This window comes from Gadus macrocephalus, chromosome 16 (assembly GCF_031168955.1).
Source record: "Gadus macrocephalus chromosome 16, ASM3116895v1".
NCBI classification, from domain to species: domain Eukaryota; kingdom Metazoa; phylum Chordata; class Actinopteri; order Gadiformes; family Gadidae; genus Gadus; species Gadus macrocephalus.
The window spans coordinates 22,888,967-22,904,704 of NC_082397.1; the positions used below are offsets into that span (position 1 = coordinate 22,888,967).

At 42.8% G+C, this 15,738-nt stretch overlaps 1 protein-coding gene and 1 long non-coding RNA gene across 2 annotated transcripts; both read right to left on the minus strand.

Moving 5' to 3' along the window:
* Positions 1 to 6,673: 6,673 nt before the first annotated feature.
* yif1b (Yip1 interacting factor homolog B (S. cerevisiae)) lies at positions 6,674 to 12,311 on the minus strand. The gene is made up of 8 exons (XM_060074372.1): positions 12,098 to 12,311; positions 10,681 to 10,786; positions 10,102 to 10,231; positions 9,796 to 9,900; positions 9,025 to 9,161; positions 8,439 to 8,594; positions 7,927 to 8,020; positions 6,674 to 7,795 (listed from the first exon to the last, which is right to left on the minus strand). Exons 1-8 carry the CDS (start codon positions 12,132 to 12,134, stop codon positions 7,640 to 7,642), a joined length of 921 nt encoding a protein of 306 aa, XP_059930355.1. The 5' UTR covers positions 12,135 to 12,311; the 3' UTR covers positions 6,674 to 7,639.
* A 682-nt stretch (positions 12,312 to 12,993) lies between these two features.
* Positions 12,994 to 14,514, minus strand: LOC132474687 (uncharacterized). The gene is made up of 2 exons (XR_009529704.1): positions 14,353 to 14,514; positions 12,994 to 14,233 (listed from the first exon to the last, which is right to left on the minus strand). It is a non-coding gene; the product is annotated as an uncharacterized LOC132474687 (long non-coding RNA).
* Between the last annotated feature and the right edge of the window lie 1,224 nt (positions 14,515 to 15,738).

Here is a 15,738-nt window from a genome sequence, read left to right on the forward strand (position 1 = left end):
AGGCACTAAAACCCCTTTTCCCCAAACATTATGAATACTCAGACTCCCCGGGGGGTAGGAGTCGCCACACAGCTCCCACCTGAGGGGTCAGTCGTCCCCGACGACCCCATCACCTGTCACATAGTCTTTCAAGTGTCCAGGGGCCCGGCGCCGCCGGTTAGGCCGCCGGACCCCCCTAGGGGGGGGGGCCTGCAGCTGCGACACACGGCCCCGGGCGCCTAGCCCCGCCATCCGCAGGAAGTTCCCCAGAAGTTCCCCAGGCCCCTGCCAGTGGCTCCGCAGTTTAGGGCAGACCCCTTTCTTTCTGACGGGGCAGTACACCCACACCCTGTCCCCGGGTGTGAATGCTCGCCCCCGGCAGCGAGTGTCATAGCCCCTCTTCTGCCTCACCCCGGAGGCAGCCTGAGCCTGCCGGGTGTAGTCATGGACCACCAGCAGGCGATCCCTCAGCCTGCGGAAATAGTCCATAGCCACACCACCAGCGATCTCAGGCTCGGGCGGAGACCCGAACACCAAGTCCACCATGTCCGGAGCTCCCGCCCGAACATGAGGGCAGCTTGCGTGCAGTGACTGGACTCCTGTACTGCAGTCCGATAGGACCACAGGACCAAGGGCAGGTGGCGGTCCCAGTCCCGCTGGTGCTGGCTGGTGAGGATGGCGAGCTGGGTGGCCAGGGTGCGGTTAAACCGCTCCACCAACCCGTCACTCTGGGGATGGAGCGGCGTCGTCCTCGTCTTGTGCACCCCCAGCCGCCGGCAGACCTCCCCGAAGACCTGGGACTCAAAGTTTTGCCCCTGGTCGCTGTGGAGCTCAGCAGGGACTCCGAAACGGGCAAACATCTCCTCCACCAGCCTCTCTGCGGTGGTGGCGGCGCTCTGGTCCGGCACCGCATACGCCTCGGGCCATTTGGTGAAGCAGTCCATGGCCACGAGGACGTAGCGGTTGCCGGAGTCGGTGACTGGGAACGGCCCCAGGACGTCGACCCCCACCCGCTCCATCGGTGCTCCCACCAGGTACTGCTGGAGCGGGGCGTGGGAGCGCTGGGCAGGCCCTTTCTGCGCCGTACAGGTGTCGCAGCAGTGGACGTGCAGCTCCACGTCCCGTCGACAACCCGGCCAGTAGAACCGCCCCCGAAGGCGATGCAGGGTCTTGACGTTCCCGTAGTGCCCCGCTCCCACCGAGCCGTGGACCAGCTGCAGCACCTGGGGACGAAGCACACGGGGCACCAACAGCTGCAGAATGTCACCCTTACCCCTAGGGTCCTGCCACCTGTGGTGGACCACCCCATCGTGGAGCTGGAAGCATCCCCACTGGGAGTGGTAGGCCTTTTCCTCCGGTCCTCGTGCCTACACCTCCGGCCAGCTGGGGCGCTGCCCCGCCTCCAGCCAGTCCCTCACCAACGCCAGGGTCTCGTCGGCCCGCTGCTGCTGCTCCAACTGACGCGCCGACAGCGGGAGCCACCCCTCTGCCTCGCCGATGGTCTGGGCAGCCTCGGTGGTCTGGAGAGCCGTCACCTTCGGAGACTCGTTGGCCTGCTCCTCCTGGCGCAGGCAGTGTGGGAGATACTTAACCTGAGTTCTCTAACACTTCGACTAACGGAGAGATAGCAAAAGAAATTGAGGAGTCCGGAGCAAGTATTGACAGAGACTTTACTGTTACCCGCAAGCAACAACAGAGCCGAGTGAAATTTGCAAAGACACTGACGATCATAAGATCCCGGGCTTTTTATCTTCACACACAGAGCTGTTCTCCACATCGTATGCCTGCCCACAGCTGTCAGTCATACGTTACTAGCTATGTGGTCAACATCCTCAGAAAATCTAATCTAAACATTAGGTTGATGCTAATCTGAACATTAGGTTGATAAATCTAAATATTAGGTTGAGCTAATCTGAACATTAGGTCGACATCTGGTGAATGTAAACCTAATCTAAACATGAGAGTTGGCGTCAGTACGCCTTGACCCCAGACTCTCTGGCACCATGCAGAGTCCCATAGTATGCCTATGAATTCAGAGATGATTTTAGCTGTTTTCCACCATTAATGTATCTATATGATATATAGGCCTGATAATACTCATAGTTAATATAAAAGTAATGGTTATTTTCTCCCATATATCCCCCTTGTTGGGGCCATAAGGTCACAACAAAAAAGTAGTCGTACTTCCCTTTTTACTTGGACAATTACTAAGACTAACTGCTGTTAGGCCCTTTGGCCAGAATAGCACTACATTTGGTCATCGGTAAAAACCTCAAAGCTTCCACAGCCTGCAAGATTTTCAGGGATTTCAACCTGATTTTAGGCCAATTTTTTTTACCAAATGTACTATATTATTTTAACATTTTGATCCCTACAATTTGTTCATATATAATCATAAAACATTTCTAATCATTATAGCACAATATTCCACATTTCGCATGCAAGTATATCAAATGTGTATCTTACCCACATAATTATCATAGCATAATATTTTTCAGCATGCATTGAAAATTGGTATTTCAAAAGAAATACGTGACATAATAATAGGCATTTCAAGAATGTGTGACATAATCTTATACTTGAAATTTACACAATAATATGCGTCAAAAATATTGATATTTCATCATAATAATATTTTTTTTTTATTTTTTTTTTATGAGATTGTCTGTATGCTTGCATGGATTTCAATGGCTCAGGTGATCTTCATGAATTGGTGTGCTGGAAACATGTGGAGGGGTTTGGACATTGTCATAGTTGTTGCTCCTGTTGGTTGTCATCAGGCTCTGTAGATCACTAGGCCGTCTCACATTGAGAGGTTATAGCACATCACCTGTGAGCCTTCACCTGGTGTTGGATATTTCACAGTCCGCTCTCCTCACCAGCTTTATTCGGATCAATTTCCCCATAGAGCTTCCGCTCCCACTCATTTGACTCTTCTATGCTAGTTACCATGAGGGTCATTTCCCTGGAGAGTCTAGATGCTGTCATAGATCTGACAATGGGAATACAACAGCAGAAAATCAATCCCAGGTAGGTATGGTCCGTTTTAATCGCCATGTATGCATTTATTCTGAATAGATTGGGGTTTAACCTAGAGCAGCCGCAGTAGTTTGCAATTGGTCCACTGAGCTCCGTCGGTACTTTTAAGCACACCGAACTTCACCGCTGTCAAGGAAAGTGGATTCATTGCCTGATTCACGTCTTCATTATAACTCCGTAAAAGTAGTCCGGTAAGCGTGTCCGTTTGCTAAGTGACGGGACATGGGTGTTTATTAATGACGTGTTCGCGTATTGTAGTGTCCGCGCGCGTCCGAGGTAACTAAATGAGTAGGCTACTAGTAGTACTTTTGCAGGCTGAACGTTAAAATACTTCTTAAATTAGAGAGATGGCAGCTGCAGTAGTTCGAAAATGGACCTTCGAGGATTCCTGGTCACTAAATTCCTGTAAGACCACTCACTGGCATCCAAATTCCTCTTGTTTGCGGCGGAGCTTAGGGTAGCCTAAATATAAAGATCTGACGAGAAATTGACGTTGCTGCGCTGTCCTCCTCCTTCTTAATTGAAGGAGCAGGCAGAGAAAAGCTCTCTCCTGCTGTGCTTTCATTCAAATCAAATTTAAAATCCCTGATAGTGATAAGACATCCATTATGTCGCCGCCGGTCCAGAGATGTGTCAGGTGTGCGCGAGAGACAGAACAGACACTTTTGTTACTGCCATGTATACAGTAGCCTACATTCGGAACACATTTTAGGAACGGATCTATGCCGCATAGAAATATATGCGGATCAGATGCGAATCAGATGTGCCATGTAAACGCGGCTACTAACTTGTTGCATTGTCTGTGTGGGAGGCGGAGTCCTGGCGCAATCGTGTTTACATCCTTTTTATTTAGTGTTTCAATTTTATTTATTGTTTTTGGTGGTGTTTGGTTTTTATTCAAGAGCATTTTTTGTTAATAATAGATTGTTTTTGGTTGTTTTGTTAATTTATTCTGGATATTTTAAATGTCTTCCAGACGTCCAGTTCCAGTGTTCTTTAAAAATAAAGGTTTATTGATCTTCGAAAGGGTGTACTTTATCATTATATTAAAAATGTGTTATCGTGAAAGGCCTATGCAGCGCAAAACCCCACAACACCCACCACTTGTCGGTGTTTGGTGGGAATACTCTTTATCTTTGTTTTGAGTGGTTGGTAGCATTTGTTTTTGTGCACGATCTCGGAACATAGGCAGCCTACAGAGACGCGATTTTTTAACGGCCTGCTTATTGGGCGGGCAGCTAGCGGATCGTGAGGAAAGAGCAGATGAATGTGATCATTTATGTTTCGGCGTAGAATCGCTGATAGGCAATCCCAAATCGCCTTAACATAATTGGTAAACCGGAATAAGGACTTTGCTGAAGGTTATTAGCTGTGCATCTGCATGAAATAATTTGATTTCATAAATGCACAATTAAACATGTATGGACAACATTGCTAGTGAGCCATTGCAGATTTCCGAAATACATTATTATTGTTTTGAGAACAATAGTACTAATTATAGTTTCCAAGGCTTTTAAATGTTATTTAAGAACCCTAAGGCCCTCCCCTGCACTGTAAATAATATTTATACCATGTTCAAATGGTGCTTACCAACAAAAGTGTGCTTTTTCTAAAGCATAGCACTTTGTCCATCCACAGGAAAGAGTTTGTCGATGCCTACATCAACTATGCCTTCAACAAATCAGTTGAGAAGGTGTTCGAAGAGTTCAAGAGAGGCTTCTTCAAGGTGTGCAACCGCGAGGGGGTGCACTTCTTCCAGCCAGAAGAGTTACGAGGCGTGATGGTGGGCCAGGAGTTCACTGACTAGAATTTGATGAAGCAGGTCTGCACTACTTGGCATAACAAGTGACTCACTATTCATTATATCAGAGATCATTATATCAGCATGCAGTCATTTCCTGAACTTCCTGTTATTTAAATGTTTTAGTACTTTACTGGTTTCACAAGAAAACCTATCTCAGCTTTTTTAATATTATATATACACAATAAAAAATATATAAAAAAATATGAAAATATGAAAGTGAAACAAGATTGTGTGCATAAGAAATATAGAATGGAAGTAATGGGGAGAAACATGGAGAAAAATATGAAAATCAAGAACAGAGAAAAAGGGAATTCAATAGATGGAAACATTGAGCAATAAAATAGAAAAATATGGAGGGCAGAAGATGGAGAATGAGAATATTGAGAAAATATAAATAAAAGATGGATAACGAGAACGTGATGAAAGACAAAAATGTAGAAAAAGAGTGAACTTAAGATAATTAGAAATAAGTGAGAACATCTCAAAAAGAAAAAGGAGGACAGAAAGATTTAGAAAAACGACAAACAAGACGTAGAGAATGAGAAGATTTAGAATTGTGAGAAAGATGGAGAACGTTTAATACAATCAATTGAGAGAGAACAAGGAAATTAAAGAAGAAAGAGCAAAGAAATATGTCGAGAATGAGAGAGAACCAAGCGGCTACGAGACTAAGGTTACGATTTGGTCGGAAGTTTTAAATTTACAATTCACATGACATCTTTCTTTTCTAAGACTCTGCAGGGTTTAATCTGGATTCACTGCGGTACCTTCAGATAGAAGCGTTTACGCTATGACACTATTGAATTGTGGAATAATAGTCTTTAACTCCCCCAGAATACAGTGTATGAAGGAGAGTACAGCGAAACACATCCCACTATCATAACCTTCTGGGAGATGTTTGATGAACTGACCGAGGACGAAAATAAACGTTTTCTCTGTAAGTATTTAACATGCTGCTACGTAACTTAATAGTCATAGTATGTGTATGATTGTGCAATTTTGTAACATAATCTCCACCAGCCTTGCCATCCGTCTTCCTCACATGTCTGGATCGTGTACCCATTATCGGTATAACAGAAGTAAAGATGCCAGTGGCGATCCTGCCCAATGCCACAGAACTCCATTTACCATAGTGGATGCTTCTGGGAGGAATGATAAAGCACACCTTAAGACGTTCAGTAAAACCATACATCCGTTGATTGGGTTGATTTATTGAGCTCAAGATACCCAACTGGTAGACTCACTGGTATATTTCGTTTTTAAGATGTTCACTCTTTGTTCATGTAAAACACAATGTGCCTTCATCACTTGTAGTTTCCCCCTTGTTAGAATGAACCTTGTTAGCTTTATTTATTTATTTATCGTTTATTGTACCTATAGGGGAACGTTACAGAAAATAATAGTCATAAATCATAGGCACTGCCATTTTAGAGCCGTTATTGTGAAACAACTACGTTTTCCACTGTGGACCAACGTAGCTATTCTATATTTTGGTGTGGGACTCGGTTGTCATATAACAGAAAACCTCACCTAGGTGTAGCTGCCACCCTCTAGCTAGGTGGCTTTTACTGGACTCCTCCAGAACAAGAATGCAGGGGATTGATCCATGCTTCATGAAGGAGCCCCAGAGGCTGCTTACACCAGCCATAATCCAGACATTGGCCGTGGCGCATGTTGAACTAGTTAAGCATCAAATCGAAATGTCTCCAATTAAGAAAAATAAAGAACTTGTATCCATAGTTGTTTAGTAGAAATAGGTTGTGATTTAAATAGATCTAGTAATAAATAGAACAAAAAACTTTTTCAGTTATAGTGACAAGGGAGACATAAGCACGTACGCGATACACAAAATGTAATTAATCTTCATTATTTATTAAAGTATCTAGTATGACGGAGGTTAATGCTTCACAAATCATAGGCCACCATAACATCTTTCAATATGAAAATAAAATAAATAACCTGGTCTGTAAAACAGTATCAAAAACACCTTGGCATCGGTCCACATAGTTCATAACATGTATCCGTTGGCATTTAATAGTGACATTAACGCAAATATGTATGCTAATTGTTAAAACCTGGGTTATATTACTTCTTTACCGTATACCTAATTTTTATAACCTTATCTTGACATCCATGAACTTGTCTGCCCTGAATCACATTAGGAAGAATTACAAAACAATTGATTCTTTTTTTACACAAAGTGGGAAGCCTCAAAATGTCCTTGTCTTCTTCTGTTGAAGTGCCTCCTGGCCAACATCGAGGCAGTAGCATGAATATAAAGCAACACAAACAAAAAGAGAAACAGTGTTTGAGAAAAATAATGTCGCCGAAGGCTTTTCAGTTGTGCCACCGCCGCTGAACGAGCAGATGTTTTACACAAAGTTATTTCTGAGTGGGGCTGGGATGGCTTCAGTGTGCTTTTTCTGTGAGCTTTTTTGTGTTGCCGCAGACCATGACATTAGAAAAGCTACAGAAACACACTTTTGCATTACATAAAACATATATACAAACGGCTAGTAAAAAAGCGGGAAAAAAACAACAAAACAATTCGATAAAGCCGAATACTTAGTCGGCTTTATCGATGACACTGATGGTCGCTATGAGAGGACACTGTGTCCCCTGTAAGGACACTGTGTCCCCTCTAAGGACACGATCCTTAGAGGGGCCTCTTCTAGGTCATGATGACAATCCTGTCTTTGTTCTGTGCATTGTGCTACATCTTTGTTTGTGTGAGTTCCAAGAATAGATGTTGTAGGTTTTTTTTTGTGTTCCGCGTAGTCGATTTAATTGTCACATTGTCACTCTCAGGGCCAGAGCTTATCTGACGAGGTGATAGGTGAGCCAGTACATGAAGAGGGGCTGCGCTGCAGCTATAGACATGGTCAAGTACATCCTCAGCTGATTCCTGGCTCCCCTCACCAGCCGTCCTTCTGCGGCCGCCTCAGACAGCAGCTTCAGACGCAGCGTGCGGATCTGGACAGCGGTGAACATAGCAGGGTAAAATAGGTCAGACTCATCTCATAATGGGACGGTCAGAATAAACAAAATAATCTGGAAATAAAGGCTTCTGCACACTGCCTCTACAGTAGATCTGGACTACCCACCATAAAGACCACGATGGCTGCACAGCACCACAGCAGGGAGAGGTGGTACCCGAGTCGTCCAAAGAGTAGGCCTCCGATCACTCCGACGATCATACTAGACGGGGGGTGAAACAGCACGAGAGAGAGGACCTCATCATATCATGATTTATGCCTTGTTCTACAGATTTTAGTGGGTTTTCAGTTTTTGCAGCTTGGGGAGATGGCACAGATTTTATACTTGTGTTTCTTATTCACAGTTTACAAATATGCCAAACTCTGGATTCATTGCCCTCAGAGAGCAAACAAAGTTTGGACGGATTTCTCAACTGAATTGTGCCTCAATAACTTTTTTTAACGTACAAAATATTCACATGATTAAAATTGTTCAGAGACTAAGTTACAAAAAAAAAAAAAGCATTAAAATTGCATAAATGTATACTAATGTAACAAAATAGATCTTTAATCGTCATATCAGAAAAACAATAAACACCATCAATACAAGTACCTTAAAAGTTCAACAGGCCAACACATACCCAACATATTTGTAGCCAGAGAACGCCAGTAGGTCTACGGTGGTGAGGTCAGTGTTAACTGTGACCAGATACAGAGACAGCAGCACAGCCAGCACCTCCATGATCAGCCACACAAAGGCTGAACTGGCCTGAACTCCCAGCAGCTCTGGCGAAAACCTGGCAAGACAAGGAACGGTGTGTTCACCATTCATGGCTCCATCTTTGAATGACTTCATGTAATCGGTGTATACAAAAAAATATTATTGGGTCGTCTTTTGCATGACATACTTGGGAGGCCTAATTTGCAAAGAGTGCATTCAAATATATTTTAGGGCAAGGGACTCGGGTCGAGTAAGGTTTACTATTACATAAAAACACTTGCGATGGGGGAAACAGGAAGTAAAAGATACACAAAAAAAAGCACACTCAAGAAGATAGACAAACAGAATATATTATAAAATAGGAACCAAGTCCAAAGACACTAGCTATCAAAACAAACATAGGAACTACAACGATAGCGAGTAACTTGAGTAAAATGAATCGGTCCAGAGTCTATGGCATGGATGTCACATGGAACCAGGAGGTAGGTAGGTGCGTGTGCATATACCTGTTCTGCGTTCCTAGAGCCAGGCCAGCGACCAGGACGTACGTGATGAAGCCCATGAACGGGATGTAGAGGTCGGGGGCGTTGACGTCGAAGCGTGGCGCCACAGGAGTGTCCTGCTGGTAGCCCACCTCCCAGTTCTACAGTAAGACACCAGTCAGAGCAGAACCACAGCCACCATCTCACTCATTAGGGGAACCATTCGATGATAGCATGTTCAATGATATGCGAGTCATGTTGACCATGGTTATAAGCTGTGATAAGAGGAAGATGATCACTAAATGATCATACATTGAACTTAAATGTTTCAGGTTAGGGTTTCTACGGAAGTTCGTAGAGGCTGTGCATTAATATTATTTTGGGTGCCATTATCTCCACACAACGACATGCTGATCGCGTGATCAGCATACATGTGATCACGAGATAATAACATGATTAACCATATTTGTGAAAGCCTTAACATTCATATGTCATATGTCAGGTCGGCTTTTATGGTTGAAATTTTCCCAACCTTGGATAAAAAGACGTTTAACAGCCGCTAAATGTCACAACTATAGCTGCATGCAGTGGCTCTCAACGGAACAATGTCCCCTTTCTTTATTGATAATGCTCTCACAACAGTTGTTTATCTCGGGATCACGAAATAACGGAACCCAAAATAAGGAAGGCCTCTACGGATCTCCGCTATTTTACAATGTATTGCAGGACTAAATGTTTAAGTTGTGAAATGAGCGCACGCTACTGGCTTGATCGCTCTTCTTTGAAGCTTCATACCTCATGCAAATACGGAAACACCAGCAGGCCCAGCTTCTTCCCCACATACACCGTGTCCACTGCAAAGTAGTACTTCAGCTTGGAGATGGGGATGAATCGGTCAAGCTGCAACACACAGACAGATGTACTTAATTCATCCTAGAACTGCATTCACTGTCCATATACGTCTTCAGTATTTCGGTGGTGCACAACATCGACAATTGTTGTTTCTATTTTTATGGACATGTATTATTGACACATATTCAAACTAATGCTAAACTTATTTCTTATTTAAAGGTAACAAGAGTCAGAGTGAGTCAGGCTTACGTTCTTGTCCACCATCTCCTTGCCCTGGGAGGCCAGGGAGCTGCCGTAGGCCATGGCCAGGTTTGACATGGGATCTGATAGGATGGTCTGCCCAGGATAGGCCCCTGCTGGAGGCACAGCCGGCTGGGCACTGTTGACGTAAACATCAAACAAACCTAACATTTTAGAATGCAAAATAATGGTAAATGCAAAAAAATAATTGGTTTCAAATCCGATTTTAGATCAACAATATTTTGGCTCCATCAACATTAAGTGGTGGAAAATGGTCATTCTTTGGGTTCTTTATCTACTGTACTTATCTGTTGCATAAGTGAATTTATCCACAATTCTATTTACTGATGCAATTGTGGCAGAACCATGTTTCACAACAGCAACTTACTACGGTTTACCATTGGGCATTCAAACAGTTGACCCCTTAAACAAATCCTTTGATCAAAAATGCAATAAATGGAATAAAACATGAGCTACGTCAGCTCGTTTAACAGGCCTGTTTAGTATACGCCTGTTCTTCTTGGGTGCCATCCAGCCTGACAACACTTTTCAGGTGAGTGCATGTGGTAAGCTAGGCGTCTGAGTCACCTGTAGCCCCCAGGCTGAGCTCCTGCTCTCACTCTGCTGGTGTCCTCAAACAGTGGACTGGGGTCCGGAGTGTCAGCTGGGAGGCTCCTCAGACGCATGGCCGGCTCTAGAGGACGAACATCACAGGGGAATTGGATATAAAACAAAGTGAAATTATTATCCACTGAGTATTGTATCCATACTACGAAGTCAAATGCATTTTTCTGTTGGCCTTTAGTGGACGTGGAACCGATTGATAGGAGATGGTATGATGGAAAAATACATTATGTTGTTTCCTTTTAATCATCTAAGCTTTGTTTCCTATTTCTTGTATTGTCTAGCCACCCTGACTGTTCCTAAGTTTGACTAAAGTTAACCTTTGTGCCTGGGGTAAACCGGTGACAAGGGAGAAACATCCCCACAAGCATTCTTCTACTTGATGAGAACACAACTCTGTTCTTTAGGTAAACATTATTTGATTTCATCATTGACAATTCCAATGTGGGGAGGAAGTGAAACTGTTTAAATAGCTCTGTGGACTGTATTCTGGGCTCACTCTGCGCTGTCTAGTGTATGCATACATTAAAATAGGGTCATAATTTTTTAACATTTTAATTGTGCTGCCTCTGGAACAAGTGGGACAAAGGGTTTGACCACTTTCACAAAATGCCCGTATTCATTCACCTCAACATAGCCTACAACATACTATTAATAATTAAAGAGCGTATAAGACAAATACGACACATTAACTAAAAATAAATTGCTGGACAAGCAGAAACCTCCAGCAACTTGCGTTGCATGTCAATATAATTTCTTAAAACTAGGTTTTATGACTGCTTCCTGGCAATGGCGATCTTATGAAGTAATACGTTACAAGATTACAGTAACATGGTGTATTTCGAGTACCTGATGAATCGACAATCGATGACCTTATGTTATATAGCTCTTTGAAGGGCTATATAACTTGCATTATTGTGTGTAGTATTGGGTGTAATATTGGGTGCAGTATCGGAAGCAGTATGCTGCAGTATCGGATGCAGTATTAGGTGCAGTAATTCGCGTAGTATCGGTTGCAGTTTTGGGTGCAGTATTAGGTATAGTATTGGGTGCAGTATTGGAAGCAGTATTGAGTGCAGTATTGGGTGCAGTAAGCGATGCAATAACGGTAACGTTTAGGGTTATACCTTCGAGGTACCGCAAGCATTGAATACCCTGTTACAAATTAATGTTTCATCCACACATATTTTTATCGAGTCGAGCATTGTTTTGTAACAATCCTGCAATATGCTTGACATTTTCAAACAAAACATATTACGCTTACTCCTTCCACGATCATTATAACTAAGTGACAAATGATATAGGTTGGTCAAATGTAGGCCTACAAGGTCCAGTTTGGGTGATCGCTACTGAACCAGACTGAACACGGGGCATCACTCACGCTGTCTGAACCCACTGTGTGTCGCGGAGTAATCCATTTAAATGCCGTTGAGTGTTGACATAGAAAAGGTAAAACAATAGCTCCTAATTTCGCAGCCTTAAGGGAGAAGTCGAACCAGTACGGCGGTCTGTGAAGGCGGAAGCGATATCTTTTTTTACGGTTTATCAATGTCTTTCTTCCGTTGAACAAATGTCACAGCGCATGTTTCAGCACAGTGGGCGACGGGGGAATAACTAGAGAGAGAGTTGCGACACGCTATGATCTCGCCGACAGGGTGGTCACGTGGTTGTCACGTGGTTCATGTAATAATAATAATAATACATTTAATTTAGAGGCGCCTTTCAAGACACCCAAGGTCACCTTACAGAGCATATAGTCATCATTCAAAACTATGTAAAACAGACTAGGAATAAAAGGAAAACAGAGGTTAAACATGAATAATAATAATAATTAATAACACTCAAAAACGCCTAAAGTGAAGGGGGGACCTCACTAACCACCACCAACCTAAGCCTCAATAGTTCCAAACACGCCGCGCAGTCAATGTTATTCTATGGGATGACAGCAGAGATTTCAATATTGAATGGTAAATATGAATGAAAAAAACACATACAAGTATTTGTCTGACTGTTGTGGCATTATTGCATATTTGTAAATGTCAGTTTTACATTCAGAGTGGTTGGGGGACAACTGAAAGCTATCTCTAAGTATGTCTTAGATACGTTTTTAAGTTTGAGGGAAAGCTTCACGTTTGTGTTAGCATACTGGCTTAACCTTAACTTTTACCCTACATCTGTATTGAAATCAAAGTAATCAAGATGTTTTACCATGATCATTTTAAGATATGAGCCACAAAAAGTATCAAATATATTAAAGAATAACTCATTACGCTTGGATGAATGAAATCGTTTTTTTTTTTATTAAACAATTAGTGTGACAAGAACAAGTGAGTGTGATTGTGTGAACAGATTCAACAATGGACACAGCAGGGAACACTATATAATATACTTAGGGCAAACCATTAACATATAACGTTGCAAATATACTATACTTTATGCCATTACAATACTTATAATAGCCCTGAGCAAATTCAAAATTGGTTTAGATCAATGGTCATACCATGGTTGGCTGTGCAGCGTTTGGATGCTCCAATCGGTCCGAGAAGGGTTACCACATGTATGGCTTCCCCAAGGACCAAGAGCGCAGGAAGAAATGGATGGCAATGGTCAGCCGTCAAAACGTATAAGTGACAGGGGTCAGCAACCGTCAAAAACGATGTAAGTAATGTTCACATCACTTGATAGCATTTCAAAGGGCATAATAATTCTAAGTGTTGAGAATTATGACTTTTCAATGTTATTTGAAGTGCAATGGAAACTGATCTTACAAGCCTACCTATAAGGTACACTTTGAAGATGACCAATTCACTGCCACAAAAAGAGAAGGGATGTTGAAGCTGAGGCCTGATGCAGTCCCAACAGTTTTCATTCATCGCCCTAAGCCGAAGAGGAGGAAACCCCCTTCTGTGAGGGTGCCTCCAGAACCAAGTGCAACGGACCACACATATTTCACCAAATTAAACTTCGGTATGATCCATGCAGCTAACAATATTCCCCATTTCATGTAATTCAAGGATAGACTACACTCCTAATGAGATTACATAATTCATATTTGTACATTCAGTTTAAAAAACAACCAGAGGTCAGGGATTCTCTGAGGATTTGCACACAATGTAGATAATCGACACATTTCTACCCAATTAACAATTGCCGGTAGATCCATTTATACATTTTATTGGTTTCTGATTGTGGCAGATGATTTAATTCACATTACAGAAATGATTCGCTTTAATAAATTTTCTTACATTGGCTTACATTGGAGATGACAGTAGTTGCAAATGCAAAGGGAAAATACATATAATAGCAACATTACCTTGTAATTATTACAGAGATTGAGGGAGAAATTGAGGTGGATTTCAAGAGCGATGAAAAGGACATGACAGGAGACACAGAGAGCAATCAAGAGGCCACTTTGCCAGGGGCAGGTGATTCAGGGGCAGGTGATCCAGGGCCAGCTGCTCCAGGGACCAGACTGCCAGGGACTGATGGGGCGACTGTGGAGGACCTAATAAGGCAACTAGAAAAGGAAAAATTAATGAGAGCAGAGAGGGCTCTTGTAAAACAAAAAAGAATAAATTTGGCACCAAGAAAGAGAAACAATTCAGTCAACAAGAAGTTAAAACGAAAAAGCCATACAGGTTAAATTCACCGCCCATCATAATCAGCATTGTTGAATCGGCGGCATCTGTAGGGCTTCATGTGCTGAACATCACCCTTTCCAGGATATAATTAAACAAACACACTGTTATTTCTACTAGCTATCGCATCATAAAACCCGTCCTTAAATCAACCTAAATGATCCTAGTAATCCAACATAAATAAACTAAATAAACTTCGTAATTGTTGGTGTAGATACCTTCACATGTCGAAGTCGAGCTCACAAATGGAATCAATCAGCAGGCAATCGGTCGCCTACCAAGATAAAAATATATATAATTACGCTGTGCATATACAAATAAATGTCAGTATATGCATCATAAAAGGACCTCTAATAACTGAGGAACTAAGGAACTCAGCTGCGCGCCTCCTCACTGGTACCCGCTCCAGAGAACACATCACACCTGTCCTCCGTGAACTCCATTGGCTTCCAATTAATCACAGAATCAACTACAAAATCTTACTCATCACCTACAAGGCCCTCAACAGCCTAGCCCCCCCCTACCTTGCCGACCTCCTCCATCACCACGCCCCCTCCCGATTCCTCAGGTCCAATTCTGCCAACCTGCTACAAGTTCCACGGACTGAGCGACGGACTTGGGGTGATCGGGCCTTCTCAGTTGCTGCCCCCACCCTTTGGAATTCACTCCCCTCCCACATCAAAGTCTCTCCAACCCTCTCTTCTTTCAAATCTGCCCTCAAAACATACCTTTTCACACTAGCCTTCCCCACCTAACTCCCACCTTATTCTTCATGTTTAACCTCTGTTTTTCTTTTATTCCTAGTCTGTTTTACATAGTTTTGATAGGGCAATATGTAAAGCGTCTTAGAGTACCATATTAAGCGCTATATAAATTGTATTTATTATTATTATTATTATTATTATTATTAATACAATAGACAGTTGACAATTCAAAAGAGGTAGCTATTTAATCAATTTACCCCTGGAGATACCTTCACAGATGGCGAAGTTGAGCTAACAAACTAGCAGGCAAACGGTCGTCTACCAAGATAAATATATATATAATTACGCTGTGCATTTACAAATAAATATCAGTATATGCATCATAAAGGGCCTCTGATACAATATAGACAGTTGACAATTCAAAAGAGGAAGCTATTTAATCAATTTACCTCAGAAGTTACTCGACGGCCAGCAATGGAAATGGATGATCTCTTACGCCGTAAAATGGTTGTTTGGAACTATTCGAGGCTCCATACCCCGAAAGTAGGCGCTACAACGGAGTCCAATGGAAGTCTCGCCACTCTGTTATATCTACCACTCTGGGAATAACCATAGAACACTAGATATGCTACGCCCCTCTCAGCCGCGGCACACGGAGGCACATCTTGTGTGGGTCCTAA